At 50.8% G+C, this 19,848-nt stretch overlaps 1 protein-coding gene across 2 annotated transcripts in view; it reads left to right on the top strand.

The window, feature by feature from the left end:
* Positions 1-3,018: 3,018 nt before the first annotated feature.
* Positions 3,019-19,848, top strand: part of LOC138249663 (zinc finger protein 585A-like) — a 67,687-nt gene continuing 50,857 nt past the window's right edge. Inside the window, exons 1-2 of one of the 2 annotated variants that reach the window (XM_069203658.1) lie at positions 3,019-3,610; positions 10,707-10,800. In XM_069203658.1, the coding sequence (XP_069059759.1) occupies positions 3,602-3,610; positions 10,707-10,800 (103 nt within the window). In that variant the 5' untranslated portion in view covers positions 3,019-3,601. The remainder of the gene's footprint in view (positions 3,611-10,706; positions 10,801-19,848) is intronic. The other variant, XM_069203750.1, reaches the window with a different exon arrangement.

A 19,848-nucleotide genomic window follows, 5' to 3' on the forward strand; every position in this document is an offset into this window, starting at 1 on the left:
AGAGGACATTCGCACGAGAGTTCCAGCAGAGTCGGGAACCACGCCTGTGACCTCCACCAGGGGGTTATTAGAATCACCGTCGCCTCTTGGCGGCGAACTTGAGCAGCAACCCACGGGATAAGAAGAAACGGGGGAAAAGCATAACCCTGAAGGGTCCCCCAATGTTGGAGAAACGCATCTACTGCCGCCGCTCCCGGATCCGGACGCCAGCTGAAGTATAGGGGAAGCTGAGCATTCCAACGAGACGCAAAGAGATCCACTGAGCAGGGACCCCAACGATCCATGATCGCCTGAAAAACCGAGTGATGTAGTCGCCAATCGCTGGGATCCTGGAGAAACCGAGAATTCCAGTCTGCCCAGATATTCTGGGATCCCGGAAGATACTCTGCTGTCACTGAGATTTGGTGTTGAAGGCAAAAATGCCAAAAATCTTTCGCTAGTTCCGCTAGGGCTCTTGATCTTGTCCCCCCTAGACGATTTATGTATTGTACTGCCGATACATTGTCCATCCGTAGAGCTACACATGAGACTTTGTCTCTTGTGAGAGATTTGATCGCAAATGATCCCGCCAGGAGCTCCAGGCAGTTGATATGCATGGTTAGTTCCTGCGGGGTACAGCGACCCCCGAACGAGATGTCCCCGCAACGAGCCCCCCATCCCTGGCGACTGGCGTCTGACTCGATCACCAGATCCGGGGCTGCTCCAAAAATGGCCCTGCCATTCCATGCCTCCATGTGGTCCAGCCACCAAAACAACTCCGTCCTTGCCTCCTGAGACAGGGAGATCAGCTCGGAGTACGTCACCCCTCGGCGAAGGTGAAACGCTTTCAAGCGTTGCAGGGCTTTGTAGTGTAGGGGACCAGGAAAATGGCCTGAATCGAAGAGGAAAGCAGGCCGACCACTCTGGCTAACTGACGTAGTGAAATCTGGTCTCGTCGAAGGACTTTTCTCAGTTCCTTCTTTATCTTGGAAATCTTCGTCGTCGGGAGACTGAGAGACGCCGATCGGGAGTCCACTAGAAACCCTAGGAAGATTAAAGATTGTGCTGTTATCCAAAGCTGAAAAAGTAGCCACAAATTTTCCTAACTCTTTCACAAAAGGGACGCCAAATAATTTGCCTTGGGCAACAGCCCCTGCCTCTGAGTTAGACAGTTCCCCTAACTTGGGGTCGATTTTGATCAATAAAGACCTGCGTCTTTCTGCAGAGATGGCACAGTTCGCGTTGCCCCGGAGACAAACAGCTCTCTGAGCCCATCCTGCTATGATGTCTGTCTGAAGGAGAGTGTTTGCTTGCTTGGCACGCTCCGCTAATTGAATAATCTGTGTGAGGGGACCTAACACATCAAGAAGTTTATCTTGGCATGCCCTCCAGGAGCGATCAATCCCTTTTTTTGGGATCCTTGGTATACTTGGCAAAAAACGTACACATTTTAGGGTCAATGTCAGGCGTAAAAGCGACCTTATCCGATAAAGACGGGCGTGGGCACTCCGCCCGTAGACGAGCTCGCACCTCTTTGTCCAGAGGTTGCCTAATTTTGCTGGCGACATATTCAGCTACCTTGTGGTCTGGACGTCACTCCGAGGAACGCGGATGGTAGATACCCTCCGGTTCAAACATATCGGAGTCAGAATCGCCGTGATCCGAAGGATCTGGTAGGGTAGCACCAGGACGCCAAGGGCGACCTGAGTCGTCATCCAAAGATGATGAGTCCTCATCTGAACCTCCCATGAAGCCTTTAGGGGATCCCAAATCAGGGTTCCATAGGTGGTGAAGCATGTCACCCATTACCCCGGGCAAACGGCCCTCCCGGGAGGGTAAGCGCTTATGCGCGCGCGCACTCTTGGGGTTGGATAAAAACTCACCATCCTCCAGGTGCCCCGCGTCGCGCTTGCGCATTTTCCTGGGAGCCGAAAGGGTAGAGGAATCACCCTCCGCTCCCGTCACACCAAACATGCCCGTACCCCTGGACACCTGTTCAGTAAGTTTAGCTACAGTATCCCTAAGAGGGGCTAAAGCGTGAGAAATAGCCTGTGAAAATAAAGCGTCCACCCCAGGGGGAAGGGTACGGTGAGAGGAACCCTCACCTGGGGACATGTTGGTAAAAGGTTCATTCACTTGAGAGGATTGCATAATGAGGACTGGACAGAGTATACACCCAACAAAAGTATATATAATATATAGGGTAAATCCCTACCCTCTCTGTCACTCAAGTAAAGTCAAGAAATAATGCCTTCCCAATGGGGTAATCCTTACCCAAACGGGTGTCACAGGTAGGGAAAAACTGCACCAGAGGCACGAAAACGTGCTACTGAGGTAAAAACCCTCAATTCTTAAAGAAAATAACAAACGCGAGGTGCGAGCGCCGAGAGCTGAGAGTAACACGCTCTCTGACGCTGAAAAACGCAGCGCGCGCGCCCTCTGGTGGGTCCGACGCGTATTTAAACACGCCGAGGGCGAAACAGAAAAATGAAACGCTCGAGCGGAAACGTCTGTTCCGGACCGCTCGTAGCAACGAACGTTGCTATAACAATTAAATACACGGAAAACACAATTGAAGCAGTAACGCGAGCCAACAAACAAACTTCTAACCGGAGGCAGAAAAAGGCACTTATCTGACTCGCAGCAGTGAAGAAAGAGGAAGTGTGACGCATTTCGGGATATTTATACCAACATGAAGGAGTGCACCTCATTGGATACTCGTTACCATGGCGGCGGGCTCATGGAACTTGTAGTTTTTTGTTCATGTTTTGTTTGACTTTGAACTTGCTGTTTAATAAAAAGTGAAGAAAGATCTGCATAATCCTCGCCTCCGGTCCTGTGATAGAATTAGAATTATGAGGGCCTAAGCGTGAACTGCCCCAAATAGCCAAAAAAGGCCTGGCACCTGAGGGGGGAAAGCCCTGGCAGCGAAGGGGTTAAACCTGTGTGGTCGTCCGTCTTCTCTGTCCATATGTGTTAGTCCGTCCTCTCTGTCCATTCCTGCACTTTGCTAGTCCGCCGTCTCTGTCCATGCCGGAACTGCGCTAGACCGTCCTCTCTGTCTGTGCCTGCTGTGTGCTTCTTCGTCCTCTTCGTCTATGGCTGCGGTTAGCGAGTCCGTCTTCTCTGTCCGAGCCTGCGGTGTGGTAGTCCGTCCTCTCTTTCCATACCTGCTGTGTGCTTGTCCGTCCTCTCTGACTGTGGCTGCTCCGTGCTAGTTCGTCCTCTCTCTGTTTGTTTGTCTGTCCTCTCAGTGTCTGTCTGTGTCTGCGGTGTGGTTTTCCGTCCTCTGTGTCTACGTCTGTCCGTGCCTGCGGTGTGGTAGTCCGTCCTCTCTGTCCGCTCCTGCGGAGTGGTAGTCCGTCCTCTCTTTCAGGGCCTGTTGTGTGCTTGTCCGGTGTGCTAGTCCGTCCTTTCTGTCCGTGGCTACGGTGTGCTTGTCCGTCCTCTCTGGTGTACTTGTCCTTCCTCTCTGCCCGTGGCTGTGGTGTGGTAGTCCGTCCTCTCTGTCCGTGGCTACGGTGTGCTTGTCCGTCCTCTCTGTCTATGCCCTCGTTTCTCGCCTGTTTGTTTTCCGACGGTTGGAGCCGGTACCGGCCCATCACCCCGGTGACCCTGTGACATGACCGAGGTGAGGGCCCGCGCGCTGCCACGGTGCAGGGCAGGCTCGTGGGAGTCCGCGGAGCGTGATATTCCCAGGTGTCATTCTTCTTATGAGTGACACAGCCGCCAAATGCGTGACGCCGCAAGTCACATTCAGCGACAAAATGCGTGCTGCCGTGAGTGACACTCTCGCAAGTAAATCAAGCAGTGAAGTCCGTGCAAAAGGAATCATAACTCACCCCCTTCTGGGCAGCGAGATCTGCTGCAAATTCTGAAAGGGAGGTCCCTGCACCCTGCAACCGAGTGCAGCACAGGGGGTGGGGGGCTGCTGACCAGGACGCCAATGCACAACAATGGGGTTCAGCATATTCTTCCACAACCGATGAATGAATATAGCAGGCTTGAATTTCAAACATGCTTTGCGACCATAAGGGTCAGGCTTCAAATCTGATTAGCGTGGACCTTGAATGATATAGGAGACTTTGAAAAAAAAAGCTGTGATGTTCACTACAGCTCTTTGGACTGTGCTTCTGCCCTTCTTAACTGCAGCTCAGACTGTGTCCTCCTGCGAGCTGCTGGGGATTTACTTATCTCACACTAGTGCCTAGATGTCTGCATTGGTAGTAAGAGCTCTATAGCCGTCCTGCCTCTAAGGTGGTAGGTGGTGAGAGCTCCACCAATCTCAGACTAGAGTCTAGTCCTCTGCATTGGGAGTTGGTGCTACATAGCAGCTCAGCCTTTGTCCTCCTGAGAGCTGCTGGGGAGTCACTGATCGCACACTAGTGCCTAGATGTCTGCATTCGTAGTAAGAGCTCTAGAGCCGTCCTGCCTCTAAGCTGGTAGGTGGTGAGAGCTCCACTGATCTCACACTAGTGTCTAGATGTCTGCATTGGGAGTTGGTGCTACATAGGAGCCCAGCCTCTGTCCTCCTGAGAGTTGAGGCAGATCAACTGATCTCACCCTAGTGTCTAGATGTCTGCATTGGGAGTTGGTGCTACATAGCAGCTCAGCGTCTGTCCTCCTGAGAGTTGAGGCAGATCAACTGATCTCACACAAGAGTCTAGGTGTCTACATTGGTAGTAAGAGCTCTAGAGCAGCCCTGCCTCTATGCTGGGAAGTAGTGAGAGCGCCGCTGGTCCCACACTAGAGTCTAGTCCTCTGCATTGGTAGTAAGAGCTCTAGAGCAGCTTTGCCTCTAAGCTGGGAGGTGGTGATAGCTTAACTGATTTCACGCTAGTGTCTGCATTGGGAGTTGTTGCTACATAGCAGCTCAGCCTCTGTCCTCCTGAGAACTGATGGGGATCCACTGATCTAACAATAGTGTCTAGATGTCTACATTGGGAGTTGGTGCTGTATAGCAGCTCAGACTCTATCCTCCTGAGGGATCCACTGATCTCACACTAGCATTTAGACATCTGCTGAATTTGAAACAACTTCTGTACACGGCTTAGATATGGAAGCAAAATAACAAATAATGTTTTGTATCTGGTAGTCATCAGAGCCAGCTTCTCACACTGAACCCAAATTCAGAGCAGGGCCACCAGTAAATATACGGATACCCCACTCCTGCCAGTCACCCCCGGCCCATGAGTGACACCCAAAATCACCATTAGTACTCTTCATTTGTGCAGTGTCCTGTGCGCATAAAAGAATAATGCTCACATTGAGCATACTGCCAAACAGCCTAATGTAGCAAATTCAAAGTTCAGTTAATTATTTTTTCCATGTTTTGTGAAAATTAAAGCTAGATTCAGGAGTAGAATTTGGAAAGTTCTGTTTAGGAGCAGTTGTAGACTCACCTGTTTGTGCCAAGAAAGCAGTGCTTTCCCAGTGACTGCCATGCTGAACCAAGGCGCCGTAAGACTGGGCGGGGGGACAGCGGGAGGGTTTGATATATTTGCAGGCTGAAGTGGATGCCTCCCTTCCAAGGAGTGGCATCTGATAGGTGCTGCAGATATGCTCAGAGTTGCCAACAGCCTCTGCTTTAGTCACTGGGCGCCATGCTGTGCCTCTCTCCGAGTCATTAGGCTGCTGATGGCACTCTGGTTATGCACTTCGGATCAGAGAGGGAGCAACGTGTGTGGTGAACAGACACCAGAGGGTTAGGAAACTGACAACATGTAGTTGTCGGATAAAACCAAACAGCAAAATCAGTGACTATTAGGATGGATGCTCTGCAATGAGAAGCATATGCGACAAAGTAATAACTTAGCTGGGTTCAGACAGGCCGCCACCTTAGCAACCAGTCACCATGACCAGTGTCCGCCACATTATAGCCGGAGGCAGCATTGCACTGGTAGTGCACTGGCTTTTCTGTATTTTCCCCCATATCGCTCAGAGCTGCCTGCAGCCCCTCATTTTGCGTTAGGAGCTAGACAATGTGTGGTATTTACATTTCAGTGTGGTGATGCGAACACCTGCACTGAGATACGTTAGTCTGACCCCTGATGCGTGGTACTTGGCAGGGCTGCCACATAACAGTGCAAAAGTAAGAACAAACATATAATTTCATCTCCTCACCGCCATGGTGCTTGATTGAAGGCAGGTGTAGTTTTATTTGAATATTGACCACTGATGTCGTGTCACACCGCTTTACACCTGGCTTAGATGCCTATTGTCACTTTAGTGGTCACTGGTTTTAGACTCCATTTTGTGTTCAGGTTAGACTCACCGCCACGTTAAAGTATTTGTCCGTGCAAACATGTTATGCAATGTGTTTTTCTTCTCACCATAGAGCTAGGACTGGTACACGACATGTAGGAGGTGAACAGTTAGTACGATAAGACCGTAACGAGCTAGTATTTACCATAGGCAAGAGAACACTTTGACTTTGGGAGGCGTGCCTTGGGAAGATGGCCAGCTCCCGACACATTCCTTTCAAGGTTTACCTAAACTAGCCAGCATTTTTGAATATTTCCATCTGAGGGGAGGGTTCTTCTAGAAGGCTCTTTTGTGGTTGTTTAAGCTCTAAAAAGGTGGCCCTGCTTAGTAGCGATGAATTCTGAGACCTCGGTCAGGATTGGACTTCAAATGCCTGACATTGTTCCAGTGAGGGTGAGGATCCCTTTCTCGCAGTTGAACGGGGTCATCTTCTTGCTGGCATGAGAAAGATGCAGCATCTGGCAGGCCCTACTTTGATGAATTTTTATTAATTATTTGCTTTAAATTGCATATGAATATATATCTATATATCAATATAAGTGTTTGTATCCTTGCATGTATCAATCAAAGAAATTTGTAGAACGCGCTACTCACCCGTGAGGGTCTCAAGGCGCTGGTGAAGGGGGGGGGATCTGGGGGGTAGGGGGGAGCGGGCCAGGGAGGGTCACTGGCCGAACAGCCAAGTCTTGAGGTTCTTTCTGAAGACCAGTAGGTCTTTGGTTTTGTGAAGGTCGGTAGGGAGGGAGTTCCAGGTTTTGGGGGCGAGGTAGGAGAAAGACCTGCCTCCTGTGGTGGTGTGCTGAATGCGGGGGACTGTGGCTAGGGCAAGGTCGGCTGATCGGAGGTTGCGTGTGGGAGTGTGGAAGTTTACTCTTTCATTGAGGTAGGTTGGGCCGGTGTTGTGCAGGGATTTGTGTGCATGAATGAGGATCTTGAATGTGATTCTCTTGTCTATGGGGAGCCAGTGTAGGGATTTGAGGTGTGGTGAGATTCGTTTGTGTCTGGGGTGGCCAAGGACGAGGCACGCGGCTGTGTTCTGGATTCTTTGGAGTTTGCGTTTGAGTTTGAGTGTGGTGCTAGTGTAGAGGGCGTTGCCGTAGTCCAGTCTGCTGCTGATGAGTGCGTGGGTGACTGTCTTTCTGGTTTCTGGGGGGATCCATTTGAAGTATTTTTTTAGGGTGCGGAGTGTGTGGAAGCAGGAGGAGGTTAGAGCAATGATTTGCTGTGTCATGGAGAGGGAGGGTTCGAGGATGATGCCGAGGTTGCGTGCGTGGTTTGCGGGCGTGGGTGCGGGGCCTAGGTCATAGGGCCACCAGGAGTCGTCCCATGTGGTTTTGTTGGGGCCGAAGATGATGACTTCAGTTTTGTTTGAGTTGAGCTTGAGATGGTTAGTGGTCATCCAGTTGGCGGTGTCTAGGAGAGCAGCGTGTAGGTTGGTTTTGGCGGTGGTGGGGTTGCGGGTGAGGGAGAGGATGAGTTGGGTGTCATCTGCATATGAGAGGATGGGGATTCCGTGTGCTCGGAGAATGTTGGCTAGGGGGATCATGTAGATGTTGAAGAGTGTGGGGCTGAGGGAGGACCCTTGGGGGACTCCGCAGGTGATCTTGGTAGTGTTGGAGTGGAAGGGCGGGAGGCGGACTCTCTGGGTTCGGTCGGTGAGGAAGGAGGAGAGCCAGTCTAAGGCTTTGTGGCGAATTCCTATGTTGTGGAGGCGTGTGCGGAGTGTGTGGTTGCAGACGGTGTCAAAAGCTGCGGAGAGGTCTAGGAGGATGAGTGCGACGGTCTCACCTTTGTCGACTTTGGTCCTGATATCGTCAGTGCATGCGATGAGGGCGGTTTCTGTGCTGTGGTTCTTGCGGAACCCAGATTGTGAGGGGTCAAGGCTTTTGGTTGCTTTGAGGAAGTGGGATAGGCGAGTGTTGACTAATTTCTCTGCAACCTTGGCGGGGAACGGGAGGAGGGAGATGGGGCGGTAGTTGGAGAGGCTCTCCGGGTCGGCTTTTTTTTTTTTTTTTTAGGAGAGTGGTAATTCCCGCGTGCTTCCAGGGGTCTGGGTAGGTGGCGGAGTCGAACGAGGAGTTGATTATGTTGTAAAGTATGGGGGTGATGGTAGGGCTAGCTTTGTTGTAGATGCGGTGTGGATAGGGGTCGGAGGGGGAACCGGAGTGGATGGAGTTCATGTTTTTTTCGGTTTCTTCGTGCAGGGTTGGGGACCATGTGGATAGTGTGGTGGGGGGGTCTTGGGTGGGGGTTGAGTTGGGTCGGAGAGGGGTATGTGTGGTGGGTGTGTGTGATATGAAACTGTATGGATGTCCAGGATTTTGTGGAAGAAGTGGTTGGAAAGGATGTCACATAGGGGCTGTGTGTGTGTGGGGTCTATGTTGCTGGCTTTGGGTTTGGCAAGTTCGTTGATGATGGTGAAGAGTTCTTTGCTGTTTTGGGAGTTGTTGTCAAGGCATGTCTTGTAGTGATCTCTTTTGGCGGTGCGTATGAGTTGGTGATGGGTGCGAGTGTTGGTTTTGAGTGTGGAGAAGTTGGTTGAGGAGGGTTCTAGTCTCCATGTTTTCTCAGCTTGGCGGCATTTGCGCTTGGAGTTCAGGGGTGAACCTTGGGGCGTTCTTGATGTTGCAGGTGGAGATGTGTTTTCTGAGGGGTGCTAGGGTGTCTGCGCAGGTGGTGATCCATTTGGAGAGGTTGTGTGCTCCTGCTTTGGGGTCGTTGGTGTGGGGGGGTTATGGGCCAGTTGGGAGTTTAGTCGTTCTGTGGGGATCTTGTCCCACATGCGGTAGGGTGTGGTGTGTTGATGGTAGTGTGTGGGGGGTTTGGTGAAGGCGAAGTGGATGCAGCGGAGGTCTGTCCAGAGGAGTTCGGTGGTGTGGGTGTAGGCTATGTGTTGGCTTGAGGTGAAGATTGCGTCCAGCGTGTGTCCTGCTGAGTGGGCGGGTGCGGTGACCAGTTGTTTGAGTCCGAGGTTGTTGAGGTTGTCTATGAGGGAGGTAGTGTTGTGGTCTTGTGGGTTTTCTAAGTGAAAGTTGAAATCACAGAGGATGACATAGTCTGTGGAGATGAGGGCGCACGGGCTGATGCTGTCGGCTATGGCGTCGCAGAAGGCGGGGCGTGGTCCGGGTGGTCTGTAGATTAGTGTACCTCTGAGGGTGGAGTTGTTGTTGATGGGGATGAGGAAGTGCATGTGTTCAGTGTTGCCGATAGTGTCTTGGGAGCTGGTGGTGACTTTGATGGTGTCTCTGTGTAGGATGGCGATGCCCCCGCCTGGCTTGTTTAGGCGGTCTATGCGTTGGAGTTTGTATCCCTTGGGGGTGGCTATGGCTATGTCTGGTTCTGACGAGAGGTTGGCCCAGGTTTCCGTTAGGAAGGCGGTGTCAGGTGAGTGTGATGTGATGAGGTCCCAGAGTTCTATGGCATGTTTGTGAAGGGAGCGGATGTTGAGTAGCAGGCAGGTAAGGTGGTTGTGGTGGGTGGCGCTGGTGTGGTGCGTTAGGGTGTTGTTGCGGGGTGTGTTCTGGTTGTGGGCTGGTGTGTTGCGGGGTTGGTTGGGGGAGGCAGGGTGGGTGAGTTTTTTGTTGGGGGTGTTGTGTTTGTTGAGGGTGGGGTCGCTATGGTTGGTGTGTGGTGTGAGGGATGATGAGCAGGAGAAGTGGCAGGTGTAGCAGGTGAAGGGGCCATGAGTGTGTGTGGGCCTAGATGTGGTGCATGTGGGGTGGGGGCCTGGGTTGAGGGAGTGGAGGGTGCGGGCGGAGTTGGTGTGTCTGGGAGGGCAACAGGTTCTGGCGCTGGGTGCTATCCAGGCGCGGACAGGCTTGCCTTTGGCGCGCCATCGGCGCGGCCGCCAGAAGGGGAGGGTGGGAGTGGCAGCTGGGAGGGCTTGTCCTATGAGAGGGCTGGGGCCACAGGGGACGCAGCGGCGGGAAGGGGAACGAGAAAAACGGTGAGAGAAGGAGGGTGGAGGCGGGAGGGGCCGCAGGGGACGCAGCGGCGGGAAAGGGAACAAGAAAAACGGTGAGAGAAGGAGGGGGAGGTGGGAGGGGCCGCAGGTGATGCAGCGGCAGGAAAGGGAACGACAAAAACGGTGAGAGAAGGAGGGGGAAGGCGGGAGGGGCCGCAGGGGATGTAGTGGCGGGGAAAGAGGCAAAGTGAGGACGGGAGAAAGGAGGTGGCGCGGAAGGCAGAGCGGGGAGCCACCTACCTGCAAGCAGCTATCTATAGATTGAAGATTCTTGTACATGGTCTTACTTTGTTGTTGCACATTTTGAAAGTACACTTTTTGCTATTCAAACCTTCCTTCACGCCCCTTGCAAAAAGCTATAATAAATGTCTTCTTCAGATTAAGAAGTGCATTCCAGAGAATCTTTTCAATTCTTTTCAGTGTGTATATCTTGGTTCAGTCAGAAGTAAAGCAAAACAGCAGGACTAAGAGGTGTTTCTCTTTTTTTTTTAAATTCCAGACGGTAGAGATGCCTGATGAACAGTTTGACGACTTTCTCTCCATGATCCCGCTGGACCTGGTCCAAGAGGATGTAGTCCTTAATGAGATATGGGGTAAGCTGACATTTGCTTCTATCAAAAGTATGTTCCTGGTTTTCTGTGGTTTGGAAGATAATTGTAACTAGTTCACGGACAGGTCTACATTGCTGAAAATAGGATCTAAGAATGTTTCCTACTTCACCATTTTATGATAAGATTTCAGAAATATGAGTGTTCACTCACTTCATGAAATCTATCCCTCTCCAGCAGCCAAGCATCAGCTGTGGGCTTCAGAACACAAATCTCACTCCTCCTTAGTACCTGGCTGTCTGCCGTCACCTTACTGCTAGGATCACTCACCCCTTAGTACCTGGGTGTCTGCCGTCACCTTACTGCCAGGATGACTCCCTAGTCCCTGTCTCCCTCAATTATTTTCCATACTTGACCTCGGTTTCCTACCTCATCTTACTGCCATGCTGTCTCCCTTCTATTTTGCCATCCTTCTTAGTTGTCAGGGTTTGCAGATAGCCCCAAAGTGGCACCCTAACCATCTCCTATCAGTGCTATTACTCACCTCTGCTGGTCGCTTTGGCCGTCATTGTTTAGCCATCCGTAGATCCATTGGTCATCCAGTGGAATTGCACCTTCGCTTCTTAGTGCAAACTACAATCCTGAATTTCATTGGCCAACAACCCTCCTCATTCACTGGATCCCCTATAGATTCACTGGTCCTGTAGTAAATAGGCACTCTGAGTCTCTAGCCAAGTCCAACCCTGAATCTCTGACGGGCTCTGGCTTGAACCTGTGATCTGTTCCCACCCTGAACCTCTGACCGGTTCCCGCACTGAACCTCTGACCAGTTGTGACTGGTTCCCGCCCTGAACCTCTGACTGGTTCACTCCATGAACCTCTATCACCCAATGACACTGTGACCCATCCATGCTAAAGATCTGGGGAAAGATGTGAATTCTGAACTCTTAAAACATCTTCAAGCTTCATCAGTTCTTCTCCTAGCTCCATCTGGATTTCTTCAAGCTTTGTATTTGTCATCTAAATACCTATTCTTTACAAGTGATCCAAACTCCTCAGCTTAATTCCTTTTGGGACTGTTTTACAGTGCTTCCGCCAGAACTCATCTTAATGCCCTCTGCTGGTTTCCAGCACAAAAAGAATTGACTTCAGATCCCTCTGCATGGTGCACACAGTGGTTTATCACTCTTGTCCCCTTAAACTCACAACTAAATTTAAGCCGTTTGGCCCCTCATGTTCACTCTTGTCATCCTCCTTTGCTCTTATTGAAGATAGTGAACCAGTCAAGGCATCACCTGCTATTATTGAAAAAGGACCTCTGTAGGAAGCTGGCTCTCTTTATAGTGCACTAAAAAGAAGCACACTGTGCAGACAGTCTTAGATCCGCAGTTGGTTTGCAGAGGTAAAAGTAGACAAGTCTAATGCGCTATTTGTGGTCGTGTGGGAGAGCAGTTCGGCTTATCAGAGGGTAGGTCTAAGCATTTACTGTACTCACAGAGGCAATAATTGAGACACACACTCAAAGAAAAAATCTGAGACCAATTTAGAAAAACATCAGTTGCTTATATATATATGCTTTGAAACAAATAACTTCATTATAAAGTGAGCAGTTTTCAAATTAAGAATACTTTTCAGTTTCAAAAATCGACAGTGCAATTTTCATAGTCTTCAGTGTTAACCTATAGGAGAAAAACAAGAATGCAGTTTTGCAGGTAAGTACACGGTCTACGAATCCAGTCTGCAGGGTTTTAGGTCAACACCAGGCAAGGTTCAAATCAGCACCAAGAGTGCAGCCCCAGGAGCACCGGGGCGGCTTGGTGCAGAGGTCGAATTCTGAGTTGGGTGCCCAATGTTAACCAATGGAGCTTGGAGGTGAATGAAGATGCACTGCTCACAAGAACAAGCAGTGTGAGGTTGGTCTCCTGGGCAGAGGTAAGCACTGGGGGGTGGGGCACAAGGCAGCACCAAACTTATACCCTCAGCGGCACTGGGGCAGCCGGGTGCAGAGTGCCAACACAGCATTGGGTGTCCAATGTTATCCAATAGAGGAGATCAGTTTCAGAAACAGGATGCAGACTCTGTTTCGAGGCTGGGTGACGACAACCCACAGCTGCCCAGGTAAGTAGAGGTGCCAGGGGACGTAGGGACACTTATGGTCCAGCTCACCAAGGCCCAGGGGCTCCGGGTGCAGGGGTGTTTTTTGGCATCAGAAACAGCTTACTTGGCAGGTCCCAGGCAGGGAAAGTCCTTGGATGCAGGCTGCAGGTGTCGAGGTGGAGTCGTGCAGGTGTCAGCCCACAGGGACTCATGTTCAGAAGCGCTGGGGAACCTTCACAAGGCCGGCTGGCCACTTGGACTCAGGCCATGGGCGTTGAGTGCAGAGGTGGATCCAGAGGCAGTTCCGCGGTTCCTCAGACATGCTTCTTCTTCTTTGGAGTTGTTTGTTTTGGACAAGTCCACTGTCCACAGGAGTTTTTGGTCTTTATCGAACGCAGGCAATCCTCCCAAGGCTTTGGAGGTCACTGGGGTGCAGGACAAGTCATGTTTTGGGTGCAGGTTCTTCGAGGGCTGCAGACAAGCCGGTAGAGCTAGGGCCAAGTCACTTGGTGTCTTCAGTCTTCTCTGCAGGTGCGACTTCTGTGGTGAACGGCTCTTCTTATGGTGACCGGAATCTGAGTTCTAGTTTTCAAGGATGCCCCTAAATACAGAATTTAGGGGTGTTACAGGGAGTGCCATGCACTAGTTAATCGGCCGGCCTCTTTTAGGGTGACTACACCCTTCCTATGACCACTTCCTTTGGGAAGTGGGCATATTCCTAACAATATTGGCCTAATTCCTTCCACACAAGATGGAGGAATTTGAAAGGTAGTGCCCACTTCAGCTCCTACACCTTAGGGGTGGGACTGGCATGAAGTGGGCATTCCTCCTAACATGCCCGATTTTCCTGCCAGTCCTGCTGTCAATAGTGGGGTCAGGAACTAGGGGTCATCTTTCTATACCATTTGGAGAGGCCTGGGTTGTATTACAAATGCAGCAAGGCCTTTGAAGCTTCTCACCCTGGAATGTCCATCCTGCCTGGACAAGGTGTCAGGTCCTTCGTCCAGAGCAGACGTTTGTTCTGAGCCATTGAGGCTCTCTCCTCAGGGGCCAGAACTCTGTCTAAGGTGGCTGCACTGATTTTGACCAGTCAGTGTCCACGCTAGGAGTTGGTAGGTTTCCAGAGGGCACCTTTAAAGTGCCCTATGTGTGCATTTTATAATAAATCCATCACTGGGTCAGTGAGAGTTTATTATTCTTAAGTGTTTGATACAAAACATCCCAGGATGCAGTGAAGCCATCATGTAGCTGGGAAACTGTGTCCAGCACATGTGTTTAAAATGGCTTCCCTGGATACTTCGGCCCTCATTATGACATTGGCAGCAAATGCCACGTACCGCCACGGCGATGACCGCCAACATACTGTCTCTGTGGCTACCAGCCATCCACTGCATTATGACCGTAGGCAGAATTCTGCAAGAAGGCCGGTGGCATTCCGTCGGCGGTCATATTGGCGGATGGCAGTAAGGTGGCGTTGCTTCCAGCAGCAGCACCAAGCCAGCAAAACACCGCCTATCGTATCATGTTCCATGATACGGCATGTCGGTGTTCTGCTGGTGGACACTGCTGCTGGCAGCAGCGCTTCGTCCCGTCTCCTGCCGGAGGACCCCCTGCAAGCAGGTAAGTTGGGTTCTCCGACAGCGGAGGGGGGTGTTGTGTGTGTGTCTGTCTGTTTTTGTATGCAGGTGTGAGTCGCGTGGAATGCGCGTGAATGAATGTATGAATGTGAGTGTATGTTGTGAATGTGTATGTGCTACAATGTATGTTGGTGTGTGTTGCGGGGTGTGGGTATGTGTGTGCATGCGTGGGTGGATGTGGGTATGCGTGTGTGTATGAATGTGAATGTATGCGCATGTTGGTATGTGAATGTCGGGGTGGGTCGGGAGAGGGAGGAGGAGGATGGGGAGGATCCTGATGAGGGGAAGGGGGGCTGGGGAGACCCCTATCAGTGCCAGGGAAGGAATTCTCTGGCACTGATAGTACCTACCGCCATGATTTTCGTGGCGGTAAATTTGCCACGAAAACCATGGCGGTAGGTGGGGGTCATAATCCAGAGGGTGGGATTGTGACGACCACCTGGCTGGAGACCAAAGTTTCCAGCCCGGTGGCTGTTACCACCCTGGCAGACGGAGTGGTACATTGGCGGATTGACTTGAGCCAAACCACGATGTCATAATTTGGGGAAAGGTACCGGCAGCCTGTTGGCAGTACCTTTCCCCCAAATAACCGCCATCCGCCAGGATCATAATGACCCCCTAAGAATGTCTGAGAATCAATAGAGACATAGCAGGGGCAGGTATGCTCATGCAGATACGGCCTTGTAGGAAGTTGGCTCTGTATGCACTATTTCAAAGTAAGAAATAGCATGCACAGCGTCCAAGGGTTCCCCTTAAAGGTAAGATAGTGGCAAAATTAGATAATTCTAATTCTCTATTTTGTGGTAGTGTAGTCGAGCAGTAGGCTTATCAGAGGGTAGTGTTAAGCATTTGTTGTACACACACAGGCAATAAATGGGGAACACACACTCAAAGACAATTCCAGGCCAATAGGTTTTTATATAGAAAAATATATTTTCTTTGTAAATCTTGAACCTGTGGTTCTTAAAATAAACTAACAATACTTTAAATGAAAGGTATTTCACTTAGGAACTTTGAATTAGCAAAATAGCATGTACAGTTTTCACACTAATGGCAATAAGCTATTTTAAAACTGGAAACAATGCAATTGTCAACAGTTCCTGGGGGAGGTAACTGTTTGTTAGTTTTGCAGGTAAGTAAACCACCTACAGGGTTCAAAGTTGGGTCCAAGGTAGCCCACCGTTGGGGTTTCAGGGCAACCCCAAAGTTACCACACCAGCAGCTCTGGGCCGGTCAGGTGCAGAGTTCAAAGTGGTGCCCAAAACACATAGGCTGCAATGGAGAAGGGGGTGCCCCGGTTCCAGTCTGCCAGCAGGTAAGTACCCGCGTCTTCAGAGGGCAGACCAGGGGGGTTTTGTAGGGCACCGGGGGGGACACAAGTCAGCACAAAAAGTACACCGTCAGCGGCACGGGGCGGCCGGGTGCAGAGTGCAAACAGGAGTCGGGTTTGCAGTGTAGTTCAATGGGAGACCCAGGGGTCTCTTCAGCGATGCAGGCAAGTGGGGGGGGGGGCTCCTCGGGGTAGCCACCACCTGGGCAAGGGAGAATGCCACCTGGGAGTCGCTCCTGCACTGGAGGTCGGATCCTTCAGGTCCTGGGGGCTGCAGGTGCAGTGTCCTTACCAGGCGTCGGGTTCTTAGAAGCAGGCAGTCGCAGTCAGGGGGAGCCTCTGGATTCCCTCTGCAGGCGTCGCTGTGAAGTCGAGCCGGGGGCGTCGGGTGCAGAGTGCAAAGTCTCACGCTTCCGGCAGGAAACATGTATTCTTTAAAAGTTGCTTCTTTGTTGCAAAGATGTTTCTTCTTTGGAGCAGAGCCGCTGTCCTCGGGAGTTCTTGGTCCTTTTAGATACAGGGTAGTCCTCTGAGGCTTCAGAGGTCGCTGTACCCTGTGGAACGTGTCGCTGTTGCAGTTTTTCTTGAAGTGGGGAGACAGGCCGGTAGAGTTGGGGCCAAAGCAGTTGGTGTCTCCGTCTTCTCTGCAGGGTTTTCAGGTCAGCAGTCCTTCTTCGTCTTAGGTTGCAGGAATCTAGTTACCTAGGTTCTGGGAGCCCCTAAATACTCGATTTAGCGGTGTGTTTAGGTCTGGGGGGGTTAGTAGCCAATTGCTACTAGCCCTGAGGGTGGATACACCCTCTTTGTGCCTCCTCCCTGAGGGGCGGGGGGCACATCCCTAATCCTATTGGGGTAATCCTCCATCTGCAAGAGGGAGGATTTCTAAAAGTCAGAGTCACCTCAGCTCAGGACACCTTAGGGGCTGTCCTGATTGGCCAGTGACTCCTCCTTGTTTTTCTCATTATCTCCTCCGGCCTTGCCGCCAAAAGTGGGGCCGTGGCCGGAGGGGGCGGGCAACTCCACTAGCTAGAGTGCCCTGGGGTGCTGTAACAAAGGGGGTGAGCCTTTGAGGCTCACCGCGAGGTGTTACAGTTCCTGCAGGGGGAGGTGAGAAGCACCTCCACCCAGTACAGGCTTTGTTACTAGCCACAGAGTGACAAAGGCACTCTCCCCATGTGGCCAGCAGCGTGCCTGGTGTGTGGCAGGCTGCTAAAACTAGTCAGCCCACACTGGTAGTCGGGTATGGTTTTAAGGGGCATCTCTAAGATGCCCTCTGGGGTGTATTTCACAATAAAATGTACACTGGCATCAGTGTGCATTTATTGTGCTGAGAAGTTTGATACCAAACTTCCCAGTTTTCAGTGTAGCCATTATGGTGCTGTGGAGTTCGTGTATGACAGACTCCCAGACCATATACTCTTATGGCTACTCTGCACTTACAATGTCTAAGGTTTTGCTTAGACACTGTAGGGGCACAGTGCTCATGCACTTATGCCCTCACCTATGGTATAGTTCACCCTGCCTTAGGGCTGTAAGGCCTGCTAGAGGGGTGACTTATCTATACCTGTAGGCAGTGTGAGGTTCGCATGGTACCCTGAGGGGAGAGCCATGTCGACTTAGTCTTTTTATCCCCACCAGCACACACAAGCTGGCAAGCAGTGTGTCTGTGCTGAGTGAGGGTTCTCCAGGTTGGTATAACACATGCTGCAGCCCTTAGAGACCTTCCCTGGCATCAGGGCCCTTGGTACCAGGGGTACCAGTTACAAGGGACTTACCTGGATGCCAGGGTATGCCAATTGTGGAAACAAAGGTACAGGTTAGGGAAAGAACACTGGTGCTGGGGCCTGGTTAGCAGGCCTCAGCACACTTTCAAATCATAACTTGGCATCAGCAAAGGCAAAAAGTCAGGGGGTAACCATGCCAAGGAGGCATTTCCTTACAGGCCTCACATGTAAGATAATGCACCCTGCCTTAGGGCTATAAGGCCTGCCAGAGGGGTGACTTACATATATTACATGCCGTGTTAGGAGCATGGCACACATGTTGTTGTCTTTTCATTTTAGTTCTGCACCAAGACACCCAGTCAGCAAGGGCAGCACTGTGTGCACATGGTGAGCGGGTGCCTAAGGGTCCTCAGGGGCATTCCTTTAGTACCCTATAGGAGGTTGGCTCTGTATATACTATCTCAAAGTGAGAGAGAGTGTGCACAGGGTCTGAGTGTTCCCCATAGAGGTTGATAGTGGCAAAATTAGATAATTCTAATGCTCTATTTTGTGGTACTGTGGTCGAGCATTAGGCTTATCAGAGGGTAGTGTTAAGCATTTGTTGTACACACACAGGCAATAAATGAGAACACACACTCACAGACGTAACTATTGGCCAATAGGTTTTTATATAGAAAAATATATTTTCTTAATTTATTTTTAGAACCACAAGATTCAAATTTTAGGTAAGTACATAAATTGCAAGGTACTTCACACAGGTAAGTATAGAACTTTGATTTAAAACAGTAGTACACACAGTTTTGGTAAAAATGCCAAATAGCTATTTTAAAAGTGGACACTGCAAAAATCAACAGTTCCTGGGGAGGTATGTATTGGTTAGTTTCTAAGGTAAGTAAAGTACTTACAAGTTCAGTCTCCTGGGCATAGGCAGCCCACCGTTGGGGGTTCAAGGCAACCCCAAAGCCACAGCACCAGCAACAAAGGGCCGGTCCGGTGCAGAGGTCAAAGGAGGGCCCAAACAACATAGGCACCTATGGAGAACAGGGGTGCTCCCGTTGCAGTCTGCTAGCAGGTAAGTACCTGCGTCCTTGGGGAGCAGACCAGGGGGGTGTTTGTAGAGCCCTTGGGGACACACACACAAGCACACAAGTGCTTTGTGCAAAGTAGGTGTCAGATTTGTCGTAGAAAACAATGGAGGGACCCAGGGGTCACTCTGGCGATGCAGGCAGGGCACAGGGGGGCTTCTCAGGCCAGCCACTGACTGGGCTAGGATGAAGGCCGCCTGCTGGTCACTCTTGCACTGGTAGGTGGTTCCTCTTGGTCCTTGGGGTGCAGTGCTTGGTCCAGGCGTCGGGTTCCTTGTTACCAGGCAGGCGCGGTCAGTGGGAGCCTCTCGATCCTCTCTGCAGGCGTCGCTGTGGGGGTGCAGGGAGGTCGACTCCGGGTGTCCACGTCGTTTGAGTCGCCTGTCAGTCCTCTCTTCAGTGTTGGTTGCACTGAACTCGAGCTGGGGGCATCAGGTGCAGAGTGGGAAAATTCACGCTTCTGGCGGAAAGTTAGAGTCTCTTTAAAGTTGCTTGCTTTGTTGTTGTTTCTTGAGTCCTCAGAGGTTGCTGGTCCTGCCAGATGCGTCGCTGTGCAGGCTCTTTGAGTCTGGAGACAGGCCGGTAGGGCTGGGGCGAAGTCAGTTGTTGTCTCCGTGTAGGAGGCTGGCCTGGCTTATAGTGGGTACCTTGTGGTACTTACACCTTGTGCCAGGTCCAGTTATCCCTTATTAGTAGAATAGAGGTGTTTCTAGCAGCTTGGGCTGATAGAAGGTAGCTATGGCAAAGCAGCTTAGGCTGAACTAGGAGACATGCAAAGCTCCTACTATACCACTTATATCATATGCACAATATCATAAGAAAACACAATACTCTGAGTTACTAAAAATAAAGGCACTTTATTTTAGTGACAATATGCCAAAAGTATCTCAGAGGATACACTCACTTAGGAGGTAAGTAATATACACAAAGTGTATGTACATAAACCCAAAACAGGTAAGTAACAGTAAGAAAAGTAGTGCAAACAATGTAGAATCACAATAGAATGCAATAGGTAGACACAGGCGTAGGGGAAACACAAACCAAATACTCCAAAAGTGGAATGCAAATCACGAATGGATCCCAGACCTATGGGAGATTGTAGAGGGTCGCTGGGACTGTGAGAAAACAGTAAGGGTGTCCAAAATACCCCACCCCAAGACCCTGAAAAGTAGGAGTAAAGTTACCCTACTACCCCAGAAAGACAGTATAGTTGTGATAGG

This window comes from Pleurodeles waltl, chromosome 1_1 (genome assembly GCF_031143425.1).
Source record: "Pleurodeles waltl isolate 20211129_DDA chromosome 1_1, aPleWal1.hap1.20221129, whole genome shotgun sequence".
Lineage (NCBI taxonomy): Eukaryota > Metazoa > Chordata > Amphibia > Caudata > Salamandridae > Pleurodeles > Pleurodeles waltl.